Below are 15,607 nucleotides of genomic sequence, written 5' to 3'. Positions count from 1 at the left end.
ACTCTGTGCTCTGGGGCCTGGAGGGCCTGGGGCAGGGTGAGCCTAGAGTGAATGGGGAGGCTGAGGGTGAGGAAGGTGGATGCCTCCAACTGCACCATTTTTTACCAAAGGGCAGACTGTGATCTCTGGGAACTGGCAGAACAGCTGCTCAAAGAAAAGTCACCACCTGACCTATCCTCCTTAGTCCTAGAGGAGAGCACTCACACCCTCGTGACGCACTCCACGCCCCTGCGAAGGTAAATAAGAGGCGAGTCGCAGGAAGAAAAACAGGGTATTAAAGCAGATGCCTGAGAGCGAAAGCAGAGGCTGAGAGTGTGAGCGCAAAGTCGGTGGCGTGGGAGGTGGAGGCGTGTGTGTCCTGCTGAGGAGACACAGGGGCCCTTTGTGCGGGGCCTGAGTCGCCTCCTATGTCCCTGCTGCCGGCTCCTGGGGAACATGCCGGGGCTCCTCCTTTCCACGCTGCTGGGCGCTGCTCTCGCCCAGGTAAGCTCCCTTGCCTCCTGCTTCCCCTCGGGAGGCTGCGGCGGCTCCGTATTTCTTCAGGCCAGAAACGAAAAAGGAGGAAGCGGGTGTGTGTGTGTGGGGGGGGGGGGGGGGGGGGGGGGGGGGGGGTAAATTCCTTGTGGAAAGACTTCATGCCCAACAGGGAGCCATTTTCCTCTCCAAAGAAAGTTGGGTTTTAGTTTATTAGCTTCGGGAAAGAAGTGGAAAACATTTCTCCCTCTCAGGTAATGGCACTAAATCGTACTTTCGATATGTTTGAACAGCTCTCAGACTGGAATAATGTGTATTTTTGAGTGGAGTGAGACACACACCACGGATCTGGGAGGCGCAGGCCTGCCTGGTGCGGCGGGGTGAGCAGTGCCTCTTGGTCCGGGCCCCAGGCTGGGGCTCAGCTTTCCACGGCTGCGTGCAAAACGTGCAGAGAGCCACTGGAAAAATGGATTCTGACAACTCTCTTCAGTTAAGCCTCTTCTTGTTGGAGAGGAGCACTTCGGATACACATTTATATTTTTAAAACATTCTGTTGCTTTGTCTTTTCTCAAATCATGTGTTTCTCACTTTTCATGAAAGGGAATCAGTCCATGAAGACTTTGAAATAGTTCAAGCAACAGACCAAAGGGAAGTTTAATTTAATAGGAGCAATTCATTGCCTTAATATTTTTTACCAAGAAGATGAAAACAGGGTGACTTATTTATGGATTTATTTACACGGTGGAGGTTATTGCTTGCACAGAGGATGGAGCTTTTGAAACCTTCTGGTGATTTGAAAAACATGGGACGTGTCTTTGAGTTAATAGTTGATTAGGGCAGTAAATTGTATTTTAGGAAACAAGAGACTGAAATATGTTGTATTTTATACAGAGAGATCTAAGATTATAAAAGAATCCTAATAAGAATGCCGGTGGTACAGTTTATTTCCACTGTTATGTGGAGGGCACATTTCCCCAGCAGAAGTGAGATGGGGCTACCTATCTCCCAGTCCACCCTTCTTGAGAAAAGGCGTATCATTGTTGTGAATGGAAAGCCTACAAGGTATTCCCAAACAGGAAATATTCCATTATAGAGAGATGTGTCCACAGTTAAAACAAACAAACAAACAAACATAAAAAGGTGCTAAAATATAGCAACAAGAAAGTATTATTTTGCTTACTTTTGCCATTATGAATTTTTGAGGAAGCATACCTACCATTCGTTGAACATCTGCCACATGCCAAGCACTGTGCTAGGTACTTTAGTTATTATCTTAATCCTCAAAATAACCTTATAAGGTGGATATTAATAATCCCATTTTACAGAGGAGGATTAAGGCTCAAAGATCAAATAAATGATAGAAAGTCATCGAAGATCACTCTATGTGTAGAGAGAGCTATACCAAAGCTCAGCTCTGGTTTCAAAACCCTTTCTGTTACACCAAAAGAACCTGTTGGGTGTACCAAAGGAATTCTGTTCCATTTCTTTTCTGTTGCACCAAAAGAGTCTGCTGACTCTTTTGTTGTTCTGAGATTTTGATTTTGAAAACAGTCAAAATGTCTGAAGAAAAAAGAAATATATATATATATATATATATATATATATATATATACATATATATATATATCTATCTCTTCATATTTTCCCACTATTTGCCATTTCTGGGACTCTTCATTTCTTTATTTCTGAATTACTATCTCTTGTAAATTTCCCCTAGACTGAAGATCTTCCTTTAATATTTCTTGTGAGGCAGGTATGCTAGCAATAACTTCTCTCAGTTTTTGTTTAACTGGAAATGGCTTTAATTTCACCTTCTCTTTTGAAACATAGTTTCAATGGAGATAGAATACCAGGTTGACAGTCCCCCTCCCCAACCCCTTTCCGCACTGGGTCTTGTTCTTCTCTTCCTCCTCCTCCTTTTTTTTTTTTTTTTATTTAATTTTTTTTAGAGTAGCTTTAAGATCACAACAAATCTGAGGGGTGCCTGGGTGGTGCAGTTGGCTAAGCATCTAACTCTTGGTTTCTGCTTAGGTCATGATGTCAGGGTCATGAGATCGAACCCTGTACTGGGCTCTGTGCTCAGCATGGAGTCTGCTGGAGATTTTCTCTCCCTCTCCTTCTGTCCCTCCCACTTGTGCTCTATCTCTCCCAAATAAGTAAATAAGTCTTAAAAAAAAAATTATAGCAAATTTGAGAGGAAGGGACAGAGATATCCTGTATACCACCTTCTCCTACACATTCATAGCTTCCCCATTAACATCATCCTCCAGAATGGTACATTTCTTACAACTGGTGAACCTACATTGACACATTATTACCTAGAGTTCATAGTTTACCTTGGGGTTCACTTTTGGTGATGTACATCCTATGAGTTTGGGTAAATGTATAATGACATGTATCCACCATTATAGTATCATAGAGTATTTTTGATGCCCTAAAAATCCTCTGTGCTCCACCTGTTTACCCCTTCCCTCAACACCTGGCAGCTACTGATCTTGTTACTGTCTCCATAGTTTTGACCTTTTCCAGAATGTCATGTAGTTGGAATCATACAATATGTAGACTTTTCAGATTGGCTTCTTTCGCTTAGTAATACGTGTGTCTTTTCATGGATTGATAGCTCATTTCTTTTTAGCACTGAATAATATTCTATTGTCTGGCTATATCCAAGGCACCTACTGAAGAACACTGTGGTCTCCTTTTGATGGGAAGTCAGATCTCATTCTTTTTGTTATTCTTTTGTATGTAATGCTTTTTTTTTCTCACTCTGCTTTCAAAGTTTTCTCTTCATCTTTGGTTTTCAACAGGCTACCTTGTGGCCTCAGAGATTATATAGAAATGCTCCAAGACTGGAAAGAGAAACAGGTGTCCCCAGGTGGGCAGTTTTAAGAGTAGGCATTTCCTTAAGAGGCAGCCATATGAGGAAAAGCATGGAGGAGGAAACTACCCGGGTCCAGTAAGCAGCAAGGTGCAGAGGAGATTGCATTGAGGGTGAAGGCTGGAGAGGAAGGCATAAACCAGCACAGGCTCTAGACGGCATGCTTATAATTTCGGACTGCACAGTGTAACCAGTAGGGGACCACTCATGGGCTTGAAGGAGAGGAGTAGTAGAATCAGATATGTTTTTTAAAGAGATCCCTCCAGCAGCAATGTGGTAGATTCATTTGGGAAGTCATTCTCGAGGAAGGAATGTGTTGCAATCATACTCAGTAGCGGTGCAAACGGTGAAAGAGTGACTAGTTCTAGGAATATAAGGACACTAAGCATTAGTCACTGAATGGCTATGGGGGGTGAGGAAGGTACTTTAGTTATTATCTTAATTATCTTAATTGGAGGTGAGGAAGAGGAAAATGACCCGGATGACTCCTGGCTTCCTAACTCCAAACTTGGAAGAAGCTGTCCAAAGGGGCAGAGGTGGGTGAGGGATGATGAGTCTGGGGAAATGAGCTTTTCCCACGGGACATTCTAGTGGCGATGTCCAGTACGTAGTGAGCTATATGACTCTAGAGCTCAGTGGAGAAATCCTAGATGGAAATTTAGTTTTGAAGCTTGCACAAGGTGGAAATTGAAGGCAAGGGAGTAGACGAGATTGCTAAGAGACAGTGTGCAGAGGGTGAAAAGCAATACATTAAGGACACGAAACACCAATTAGTCTAAATGTAAGTCATATTTGGGGTAACAGGAATCTGCTTAACCGACTGAGCCACCCAGGCGCCCCCTGCCTCTCTCCCTTTTAAGGATGCTTGTGGTTACATTGGGCCCACCTGGTTAATCCAGGATAATCTCATCTCAAGATTTTTAACTGCATCTGCAAAATCCCCTTTGCTTTGTAAGGTAACATGTTAATAAGGTTCCAGGGAATGGAACACAGATATCTTTGAAGGGAGAATTACTATGCCTATTACAGGTGGATAATAACGGCTACTCACTGTTCTTATGAAGGTTCAGTGATGTAATCATATAAGGCACTTGGCACATAGGAGGTCCCATGTTCTTTCATTCAATACGTTTTATTACAGGCGATAAGACAGACACTAAGCAAAGAGCTTGCCCTTCAAGAAGCTCACATTCTTGATGCATGCGTCAGAAAATAAACAAGTAGAAAATATAGGAATAAGATAGGTGGTAAGAAGGTCTATGGGGAAAAGGCTGGGGCAGGGTGCTTTTATAAAGGGTGGTCAAGAAGGGCCTCACTGATAAACGTGAGCACAGACCCAAGCAAGTGAAAGAGTGAGGGTCGAAGGTACCTGTAGGCTTGGAGTGTTCAAAGAATGAGGTGGGTGTGGAGTGGAGGGAAGCAAGCCAGTGGGTGTGCAGGCCTTAGAGGGTAGTTTGGCTTTTTTTTTTTTTTTTTAAAGATTTTATTTATTTATTTATTTGAGAGAGAGAGAGAGAGCATGCGTGAGCAAGCATGAGCAGGGGGGTGGGGCGGAGGGAGAGGGAGAAGCAGACTCCCCACTGAGGAGGGAGCCTGATGCGAGACTCAATCCCAGGACTCTGGGATCATGACCTGAGCTGAAGGCAGACCCTTAACCAACTGAGCCTGGTAGTTTGGCTTTTACACTGAAATGGGAAGCCATGAGGAAGCCACCTCTTCTGAGGAAGGAGTGACAGGAGTTAAAGTATGATTGTAAAAAGATATACATAGTTAATGTATACCATTTGATAAGCTCCGGGATAAGTACATACTCATAAAACCGTCACCGCTACCAAAGCCATGAACATATCCATGACCCCTCAAAGTTTCCTCCTGTCCCCTTTATTATTCTTTGTGTGTGGTAAGAACAATTAACAGAAGATCTACTCTCTGAGCAAAATTTAAGTGTATAATAACAGTATTGTTAGCTATGGGTGCTGTAGCTTATTTTATTTTAACCATTCTGCCGGGTGGAGGATATAGAGGACAGAGGGGGAAGCAAGGAGAACCTTTAGGAGACTATTATAATCATCTAAGGTGAGAAATAATAGTGGCTTGGATCACTAGGATAGCAGTGGAGGTGCTAAGAAATGATTAGAGTGGGTACATTTTAAAGATATCACCAACAGGATTTACTGATGGGGTGGGATGTGAAATGTGACAGAAGAGGCAAGAGGGACCGCACCCCAAGGTATTCTGAAAAAATGAAACTGGCGTGTGCTCAAGCAGGGGTGTGCGTGGAGTAGATTGGGAGGGAAACTTGGGAGACTGTTTTGGTCACGTTGAGCTTGCTAAGCCTATCAGATCTCCACAGGGAGATCTGGCAGGTTGCGTGGGAGTCCAGAAGGGAGATGTGGCGGGAGATAGGAGATACAGCGAGGGGAGAGCCTTGAGAGGTATTCATTCACCACAGGGGGCTCCAATTAGGGATGAAGAGCGTGCAGAGAACCCAGCAAAGCACACGGAGAAGGAGCCATCAGCGAGGAGAGAGGAGGAAGAAAGTGAGGTTCTGGAAGCTGAGTGAAGAAAGGTTCAAGGAAAGAGGGATGGGGTCAGATACTGATAAATACTATCACAACTCACCACACTGTATCCTACCCGTGTAGGGGAAGTCTTCTATTTCTAGAAATCTCTGAAATTAGTTTGAGGAATCTAATGGCACCTGTGTTACCCACCGAAGTTCTGCTGCAGGGCGCAGGGCGGCGGGCCGTTGGCCAGGGCGCCGGAAGGAAGGCCCGGAGAGGAACCGGAAGTGCAGCCTCGCAGACAGTTTTGTCACTGGCCCTGTAAATGCCCTCGTCAGAAGCCCAGCTGTCCTCCTGGAGTGAGCTTGCTGAGGGACGGCTGCGGGTGCTGTAAGATCTGTGCCAAACAGCCAGGGGACATCTGCAATGAAGCCGACCTCTGTGACCCCCACAAAGGGCTGTACTGTGACTACTCGGCCGACAGGCCTCGGTTCGAGACCGGAGTGTGCGCGCGTAAGTGTCTCCTGCTGGGACCGCGGGAGACGCTCGAGTCTGGGCGCCAGTTCTCCCCCTGTCGTTGTCCCTGTGGAATAATCAGCGGAGTTAGGCCACATGTGAGGTGGGTTTCGTTTTCACACACCGGCGGGACCGGCTTTGTCACAGTGGACAGCATGGGACACTGGCAGATGTTTACACGTGGTCAGAACCCCCTGTTATTGATATTGCATCGAAGTGATCTTGTAGCCATTCTTAGGTGATTGCTTTTAGGGAGAAAAATAGCAAAGATTATGTAAATCGAGTCTGACTTCTTCCAGCGCCACACAGTGACAGCTTTTGATACTGCGGTCGAACGCAGTCTGAATTCAGCCTTCTCTGTAACTAAAAACGAATCTCGCTTCAGATGTAAGGATGTGTGTAGGGTATGCAGACATCCTGCTTCCATCTCAGCCTTTCCAGATAACCAGCAAGTCACTGTGCTTTTTAACTGAAGCAGATGTGTAAAAAGGAAGTTTGTGTGTGGGGGGGAGGGGGTACTCCAAATCACAGCCTGACCCTCAGTGTGAGGGGTTTTTAGCTCTGGAGACACTTTGAGACCCTCTGAATCTACACCTCGACGCCAATTCAGGATCCTGATTTACCTGGGATTAAAATGAAAATTTCCAAGGGAAGAGAAATACGCATGTCAGCTGGACATTTTAGTCAGTCTGTAGGAAAGACTGCGTGGGCAGGCAAATTACTCCCGGAAGTGTGGGTGTGAGCGTGGACCGAATGTGTAGAGCTGTTCAGGTTTGATAGCCTGATACCCTGTTGAGTGCTGACTAAACTATATTGATTAAGAATGTAGGCGCTGGGTTCCAATTCTGGGCTTTATATGCTGAGTGACCTTGAGGTCAAGTTGCTTAACCTCTCTGTGCCTCAGCTACTTATTATATACTTCCTACCTTACAGAAATGCCAGGAGGAGCAAATGAAATAAGGATACAAAACCCCAAACACTTAGCAGAATATCTGGTCGGCAGTAGACTCCTAAAAATGTCAGCTATTACTTATGAAAATTTAACAGGGAAAACATGTCCTATCAGACTGTGGCATGGCAATACCTCTTTCTCCCAAACGGTTCTGGGCACCTTATTTCATTAACCTAACAAGCACGTAGTGAGCAGCCACTACCACGCCAGGCACTGTGACCAGCAGCTGGGGAGAAAACAAAGAAAAAAAAAAATATATATAGGCCCTGCCCTCACAGAGTCAAAGTTTATTGTGTCAGATCTTTCCACATGTGACGTCACATACAATGTGGTGAGTATTTTAACAGAGTGTAGCCATGAGGATGGGGGTGGAGATGACCTCTAACTGGGGTCAAAAACTGTGGCCCAGGGGCCATATTTGGGCCCAGAGCCTGTTTTTGGAAATAACATTTTATTGGAGCACAGCCACACCATCCAGTTACATGGTCTGTGGCTGCTTTGTGGTCCAGAGCCCAGGAGCTGCGACGAAACCCCAATGGTCTATAAATGCTAAGATATTTACTGTTTGGCTCTTCACAGAACATTTTCTGACCTGTGATAATAGAACAATGATTTTTAAACTTTGGTCTGAGGACCCCTTTAGTCTTAGAAATTAATGAAGACCCCAAGAGCTTTTGTTTATGTGGGTTTTCTCTATTGGTATTTAAGTGGATTAGAAATTTAAAAATACTAATTCATTTAAAAACAGGAAACTCATTGCAGCTTGGTGGGAATATATTTATGAAAAAATATTTTATTTTCTAAAACAAAGGAAAAATTAGAAGAATGGAATAGGTTTATATTTTTGTACCTCTCTCTAATGTCCAGCTTAACAGAAGATAGATTTCCCCATCTGCTTCTGCTTTCAATCTATTCCTGTATGTTATTTTGGTTGAAATCTATGAAGGGAATCCAGCCTGACACAAATAGGTCATTGGAAAAGGCAGGAATATTTTAACAGAATTTTCAGATAATTGCAAATATTCTTTTTGATATTAAAACTTGAGAAGTGGTAATTTCTTGAAAATCAGCTGCATGATGGAATCTGCAACTGTATCAATGAACTTGTCAAACTCTGTGACAATTAAATGGTCTATCCAAGACCTACTTGGAATGGGTCTTTTACTCATACATAATTTTGTAATACCTTGCATTGGTTATTTGGAAAATGCTAGTTTGGAACAATGGTTATGTAGATGTTCCAAATATTGATATACTTAATTATATATTTTTAAAAATCACATTAATTAATACTAATCTCATCAGAAAAGTCTGCATATTGGGTAGCTATAAAGAGCTCGGTGGTGGATACAGGTTTTCCAAAATTATAATTCTTACTTGAAAGCCTGAATTCTGTCATTGGCCAGAAAGTTGTTTTCCTTGAAGTGACAGGCTCACTGTTGATTTTCAAGGAAACGTCTGCCAAATGCCTGAGTAATCATGGCTTCTCTGTCAGTCATTTCTTTAGGTGAAATTCCTACTAAAAAAGTGGCTGGTTCAGCCCAAAACTCAAATAGAATAGGTGCTTCTCCTCAAGATGATAGAATATCTATAGAAATGCTCTATGAATACTTCCTATTTTGTCACACAGGATATTAAAAAGACATATATTTGATGGTTAAGATTTAATAAAGTTAGTAATTCTTACTGTGCTATCAGGACATTATTAAGTAAAACTAGCTTTTTTTCCCCCAAAAGTACATTTATGGACAAGTGCAGTGGCAAGGCAGAAATATAGTGACCGCCCTGTATGGTCTGCTTCATGCTAAGGTTCCAGCAGTGGCTCTAGCCACCATTGCTTTGGTACCTTCAGCGCAAATATCAACACAGTGAAAACAGTCAGCCACCTCTTAGTATTCTGAAAAAGAGTTTTGACCTTGCAGATGCTCTTGAAAGGGCCTCAGTATTGCCAGGAGACCCAAGGGGTCACACTTTTGAAACCTGTTGATTCAGGTCAAGAATGCCTCTCAGAGGAGTGAAAATTTCCTCCAATTCTCTTAATGAAAGAAAAAAATTAGTTACCATGCAGTACTGTAATTAAACCAGTTATGATTTCTTCAGCCATTCTGGTAGCCTCATTTCCTACGAATATATCCCTGCCTATTGTTGGACATCTGGGGAAACCTCTTACCTGCCACCAACCCATGTCTCAGACTTAGAATCATTATCTCACTGCTATCCTCACAGTGATAGAACAGGGCCTGTATTTGGTCTTAATTCTGAAAGTGACCAATTGGGGCCAATAGCCTACAATAAAATGAAAATGTCTGATTTTCACCTTTTATAGATGTTCTGAAAAGGAGGTTCCAGATGGGGCCTAAGAAGTTGAGAACGCTACCTCGTGAAGGAGATAGCTATTACCTCTGTGGTTTATCATGGGAGGTCTGGACTATCAGTTATGGCTTCTTTGGTGATTTTGCTCTTCTCTCTTTTCAGACCTTATAGCTGTGGGATGCGAGTTCAACAGGGTACATTATCATAATGGCCAAGTCTTTCAGCCCAACCCCCTGTTTAGCTGCCTCTGTGTGAGTGGGGCCATTGGATGCACACCTCTGTTCATACCAAAGCTGGCTGACAGTCACTGCTCTGGGGCTAAAGGTAGAAAGAAGTCTGATCAATCCAACTGTGGCCTGGGACCATTCCAACAGCAGCTTTCAGCAACCTACAAAACAATGCCAGGTGCTTAGAGGCATATTTAATTTTCATGTATGGCTTCTCGTGATTTTCTTTCATGTTCCTTTGATGTATCACAGGTACTCAGTAAGCACTTATTGATTAGTGGTCAATGTGAGATTTAGTTTGGCTGCCTCAGAGAGGTATATTCTAAGTATCTCAAAAGGAAACTTCGTAATGTTTTAGATTTTTCCAGTAAAACATTCCAGTGTTTAAAAGCTCTGCTGGGTCAGAAAAACTCTTCTATGCCTCTGCTCATTCCCACTCAACCTCTTCTCAGGAAAGTTGACCAACTATTTATTGTTCATGTGCACCCTGGGAAAAACTTTTACTTGTTTTGTTATATTACGGGCAAGAAGTGCGAACCATCCTGTCCCCAAAATTTTCAAAGGCAACTTTGCTATATGATGGAAGCTTACTGATTAAAAATATTTAAGAATATGTTTAGAATTTGTAAATATTGTTTCTAAAAACAGAAAACTGCTGACATAAGATTATCCTCTGGGAATGAAGCTCTCCAGTCACCAACCGCTCTCTAAATCAACACACGTACAGGTGTTTTAAAGTAGGTTCCCCAGGTATGAGAGTAGTCAGAAACCTATAATGAGACTCATCACTCGTCTTGAGCACTGGCCATTTGCAGTGAGTGTCCATATATGCATAAAGGCTGTACTCTGGTCAGCTCTAAGTTAATATCTTATTTAAGTGCCAGGGCATTTTGGGGACAGGAGTTTCAAAAACACCAACCAATGAAGCACAGATGAGGAAGACTCAGAAGGGTCAGTATTCATGCCTGGTTATTATTCACACCTCTGTGTTTTCAACCAGAAATCAAGAATGCCTTTTTAACGAAATTTAGAGCTTAGGAAATGAAAGGTGCCATGGAGATACAGAAGGGATATTCATCTACACCAAAAACTCCCAAGTTCGTGTCTATTATGTGGATATTTAATAAAAGCACTTATCATCAGAGAAATGAGTTTTAGATATCTAAAAACTAACTCTATGAAAGGAACATTCTCAGAGACTTCCATTAAGCCAATTAATTTGAAAATAATTTAACAGGGTGTGGTGAATTTGCATTTACCATACTTAGTTTCTCAGCTAATAGCAAGACACTACTAATGCTCTAAAACCTCTAAAATTATAAGCCCAACTGTTCTTTTTTTCCCCAAAATGTACAGGAACAGTTGATTTTCTGCATTGGATCTGAGGGACTCAGTGTGAGTTCTTGGGACCCATGCATGAACCTCACCTTAGCCCAACAGTTTCCACAAGTAAAGCCCTTTGGATCAAGTTCAGTCAGTCTCCTTTGTGGAGGTAGAGCAGTTCCAGATGATTCACTTGGAACCTGGTTGGAGGGGGTGTTACGTGGTCATTCTTAGTGGTTAATGCTTTGCTACAAAAAACGAGAACATCTGCCACTGTGCTCTTGGTAGTTGAGATCACAGGCCTAGATAGGTTTCAAAGGAACTGTATGTTCAGTCTAAAGTCTCTCCTCTGCTTAACTTTGAAGCTGTGTTTATGGGCCCAAACAGAAGTTGGTTTTTAAAATTAAGCACAGTGACAAACACATACTTTAAGGTATATTTGTGGTAGTAATTTATATACTTACTTAATTCCAGACAGCCTATGGTTGGAATCTAGCCTTTGTTTGCTCCATATGAAGCATGCAGTGACATAATGCCCCTATGCTTTCCTCACTGCTCACCAAATACTAAATAAACTCTTTAAAAACTCTTCTAGTTTTCTTGCTTTTTAATGAATGTTAAATTCCTGAACTGCAGCTCTTTGCTTAACTTTAAGGGGGTTATTGGTAATATGATAATCTAACCTTCCTTTATTTATTGCAGATGCGTGCCGTGCTTTTAATCTGCTTCCTGCATTGAGGTCTTTAAACTGTTGTCTACCTTCCAGGTATCTTCATGTTTCTGCTTCCTCTCCCTCAATTCCTTGTGCAATTGCAAGATCCTACTGTAATAACACTGAAAGCAGTAAAGTATCATTTTATTCAAAGACAGCAGATACTTCAAAGTGACTTATATTTCCTATTAAGAAGGCAGTTTTTGTGGGGGGGTGGGGTGGGGAGTATATTTTCAGAGTTTTAGATTGGCATTTTGAAGTAATGTAGCCAGAATTTTGCTATGTTCAACTGCAGACTCAAATCACAACCTTATTCCAAGCATCCATTTTAGGATGCATATTAACCTGAAGGAAATGCTTTGAGAAAATAAGCCAATATGTAGTTTGTTAAAAACAAAGCAATGGCCTGATTCATTCATGAGAACAAGAAGTTCCCAATGGATTTATAAGATGGAAGAATTATTATGCACTCATTGTATTCTCATTATTCATCCCCTTCTCCTCCCTTCTGCTAAGCAGGAATCAGTGGAGGGGGCTCCATCTATCCACCAACTTACCCAGCCACCCAGAGATCTATCCATCTTTTCCTTTGCCATGTCTTTTTCTAGAACTGATTTGAAATGGCTAGCCAATGGAATGAATACAATGGGCCTGATACCATAGTGAATGTAGCAATTAAGCTGAATGAATAAAATAGATTACACATTTGCCATGACTTAGTATATGATTATTTTGATTAGTTCAATGTAATGTAGAGAATTTTCTAAAAGACTAGATTAAAATAAGTGGAGGAAAAATAACTGGCCTAAATAGTTTATTCTCAAATATAACTTTTGTATTTTAGATTTTAACATAATATGAAATTTAACATTAAGACATTGTTCTGATTAATACCTTGAACTCCTTAATCCTACTAATGTCTGTTTCATTGTTAAAAAGAATATCCAGCAAGAGGCAAGAACCAGAGAAAACACAGTAGTTTACTCCTTAGATGAGCTAAGCAGAAGCATATGGATGCATCTACTCAGATTTTCAAAGATATTTTTATTCTTCCTAAGACATTGGACTGTCACATTTGATTGAAAGGTAATTTGGAAAGCGGGAAAAAGAGAATGATGAATTAGACCATAAGCTTATTTTATGCTGAGTTACATTACATAAAAGGTTCTGATCTATTAAATATTAGCTGAAAAATAATGATTAAAAGTGGTCTGTCGACATGAGTACATATATGTATACCCGTGTACTTTCCCCCCTTTATTTTAGCTTATAGGAATCTCCCACTTGTTTGGAAAAGAAAATGTCTTGTGCAAGCAACAAAGTGGACACCTTGCTCCAGAACATGTGGGATGGGAATATCTGATCGGGTCACCAATGAAAATAGCAACTGTGAAATGAGAAAAGAGAGAAGACTGTGTTACATTCAACCTTGTGACAGTAATATATCAAAGAGAGTAAAGGTAACATTTAATTAGATTTAACTTCATTATAATTCAATATTAAGAAACTCCTGAAAAGTGCCTGTGTGTTTTAGAGGGATAGATGGTATGTGATTCTTATAAAAATAAAATCACCTCATTGTAACTCAGACTATCTCAGAGGAAAACAAAGATTAATCTAACTGCACTTCATGGGGAAAATCTTACCAAGCAGAGAGGTAATGTTACCCTGCTGATTCTAGATACTCTAACAACTTAATAGTGTGGGTCTTGATCAGCCTGATTTCTTCTGGTACACCCAACATACATGTTTTTTAAAAATAGATCCTTTTTAGATTATTTTAAAAAATATATTAATTTTATATAGTGGAATCAAGGCAATGGATAAAAGACTTTGGTTGCTACATAATTATAAAAACAGACATTATGAACATCAGAGAAATTCTGGTCTTGGTTATCAAGTTGGAGGGGGAAACCACCAAGTCCAGAACGTTCTGTGCTTAGATAGTAAACTTGCCAAAGGACTGTGACAAAATATTTACTCTAGACTTGTTTGGTATAACTAGAGCTGGTCCTGCTTCTAGGACAAGGCATGATAACGGTCCCAAGAGTAAGTTTTAGGAATGCTAAAAGTCTTCTCATCTCCAAGTTATTCCCTATCATATTAAGAAGTTGACAACTCAATTTTAAAGGGATTAAGATATGTATTCATTTATTTATCCACTCAAAACTGTCTGAGCTGTGTTAGGGAATTTGCTAAGTCTTAGGTAAATAAACATTTAGTAAGACATGGCCCTGGATATTAAAAAAGACAGAAATTTTCACTGTGGAAACCGTGGAACGAAGTCAAGAGTAGATAACAGAAAAGACTGGGGAGCGGGTCCTCTACTATGATGGAACAAGAACAGGGAGGACAGACCTCTGGAGAGGGGATTTCGAAGGTAGAAAAGAGAGTGCTGAAAGTCACTAAATGAGAAATATTAATGCCCCGGAAATAATTTATCTCTGTATTTCTATATAGAGTATCACTTTTCTAAACTGTTGTAACCAAATTAAAGAATGACTTCTTAATGTTATGTACCTTTTCAGATCCCCAAAGGAAAAACATGCCAACCTACTTTCCAACTCCTCAAAGCTGAAAAATTTGTCTTTTCTGGATGCTCAAGCAGTCAGAGTTATAAACCCACTTTCTGTGGAGTATGCTTGGATAAGAGATGCTGTGTCCCTAATAAGTCTAGAATGATTACCATTCAATTTGATTGCCCAAATGAAGGGTCATTTAAATGGAAGATGCTGTGGATTACATCTTGTGTATGCCAAAGGAACTGCAGAGATCCAGGAGATATATTTTCTGACCTCAAGATCCTATAAAACCTAGTATATATGGGAAAAGTTAAGTTCAGGTAATCATGTCATTACGTTAGAAAATTAGAGTGCTTTTAAAAGGGTGGCAAATCTACCTTTTTGATTTAAAAAAGGGAAGAATACCTACCTATTCTCAGATGACTCTATTTAAGGCATTAGAAGTTATTAAAAAGGTTCTCTTGGGGCGTCTGGGTGGCTCAGTCGTTAAGCGTCTGCCTTTGGCTCAGGTCATGATCCCAGGGTCCTGGGATCAAGCCCCGTATCGGGCTCCCTGCTTGGCGGGGAACCTGCTTCTCCCTCTCCACTTCCCCTGCTTGTGTCCCTGCTCTCGCTAGGTCTCTGTCAAATAAATAAATAAAATCTTAAAAAAAAAAAGTTCTCTTAAAAATTCATGTAGAACTTGGTGCAGCTCTTTCTGCTCACAGGTCTTGTCCCTGTGCTTTAATAAAACCGTTTTTGCACCCAAGAAGCTATATATATATAAATATATATAAATCTTAAAAGTGAGCTCTTACTTTAAATGTATAATTATGAAATACACAGATAGTTGCTTCCATCTACATATTCCATACATAATGGAAAAATTATACAATTTATAAGACAGCATTTTATTCTATAAAATAATCTGGAATACTTTGTTAAAGATGTGTAAAAAGTTTAGAACTTTTTTAAAACTTTGTTTTTTAAAACTTTATCTGTACTTTGACAATGTAGCCAGGATTCCATCAGATGATAATCATTACGTGGTGAGCAAGATTCTGGGTTTAATTCTTTTTTTTTTTTTTTTTTTTTAAAGATTTTATTTATTTATTCATGAGAGACAGAGAGAGAGAGAGAGGCAGAGGGAGAAGCAGGCTCCCAAGGAGCAGGGAGCCTGATGCGGGACTCGATCCCACGTCTCTGG

The 15,607-nt window shown here is 41.0% G+C and overlaps 1 protein-coding gene across 1 annotated transcript; it reads left to right on the top strand.

Moving 5' to 3' along the window:
• The first annotated feature begins 271 nt into the window (after nucleotides 1-271).
• CCN6 (cellular communication network factor 6) lies at nucleotides 272-14,704 on the top strand. Its single transcript, XM_032408041.1, has 7 exons — nucleotides 272-483; nucleotides 6,072-6,369; nucleotides 9,800-10,042; nucleotides 11,890-11,953; nucleotides 12,839-12,985; nucleotides 13,166-13,359; nucleotides 14,428-14,704. Exons 1-5 carry the CDS (start codon nucleotides 436-438, stop codon nucleotides 12,876-12,878), a joined length of 693 nt encoding a protein of 230 aa, XP_032263932.1. The 5' UTR covers nucleotides 272-435; the 3' UTR covers nucleotides 12,879-12,985; nucleotides 13,166-13,359; nucleotides 14,428-14,704.
• Nucleotides 14,705-15,607: the final 903 nt, after the last annotated feature.

Source organism: Phoca vitulina, unplaced genomic scaffold (genome assembly GCF_004348235.1).
Source record: "Phoca vitulina isolate PV1807 unplaced genomic scaffold, GSC_HSeal_1.0 scaffold9, whole genome shotgun sequence".
Lineage (NCBI taxonomy): Eukaryota > Metazoa > Chordata > Mammalia > Carnivora > Phocidae > Phoca > Phoca vitulina.
Note: the sequence above shows the minus strand (reverse complement) of the source record. Positions and strands in the feature narration are given on the sequence as shown.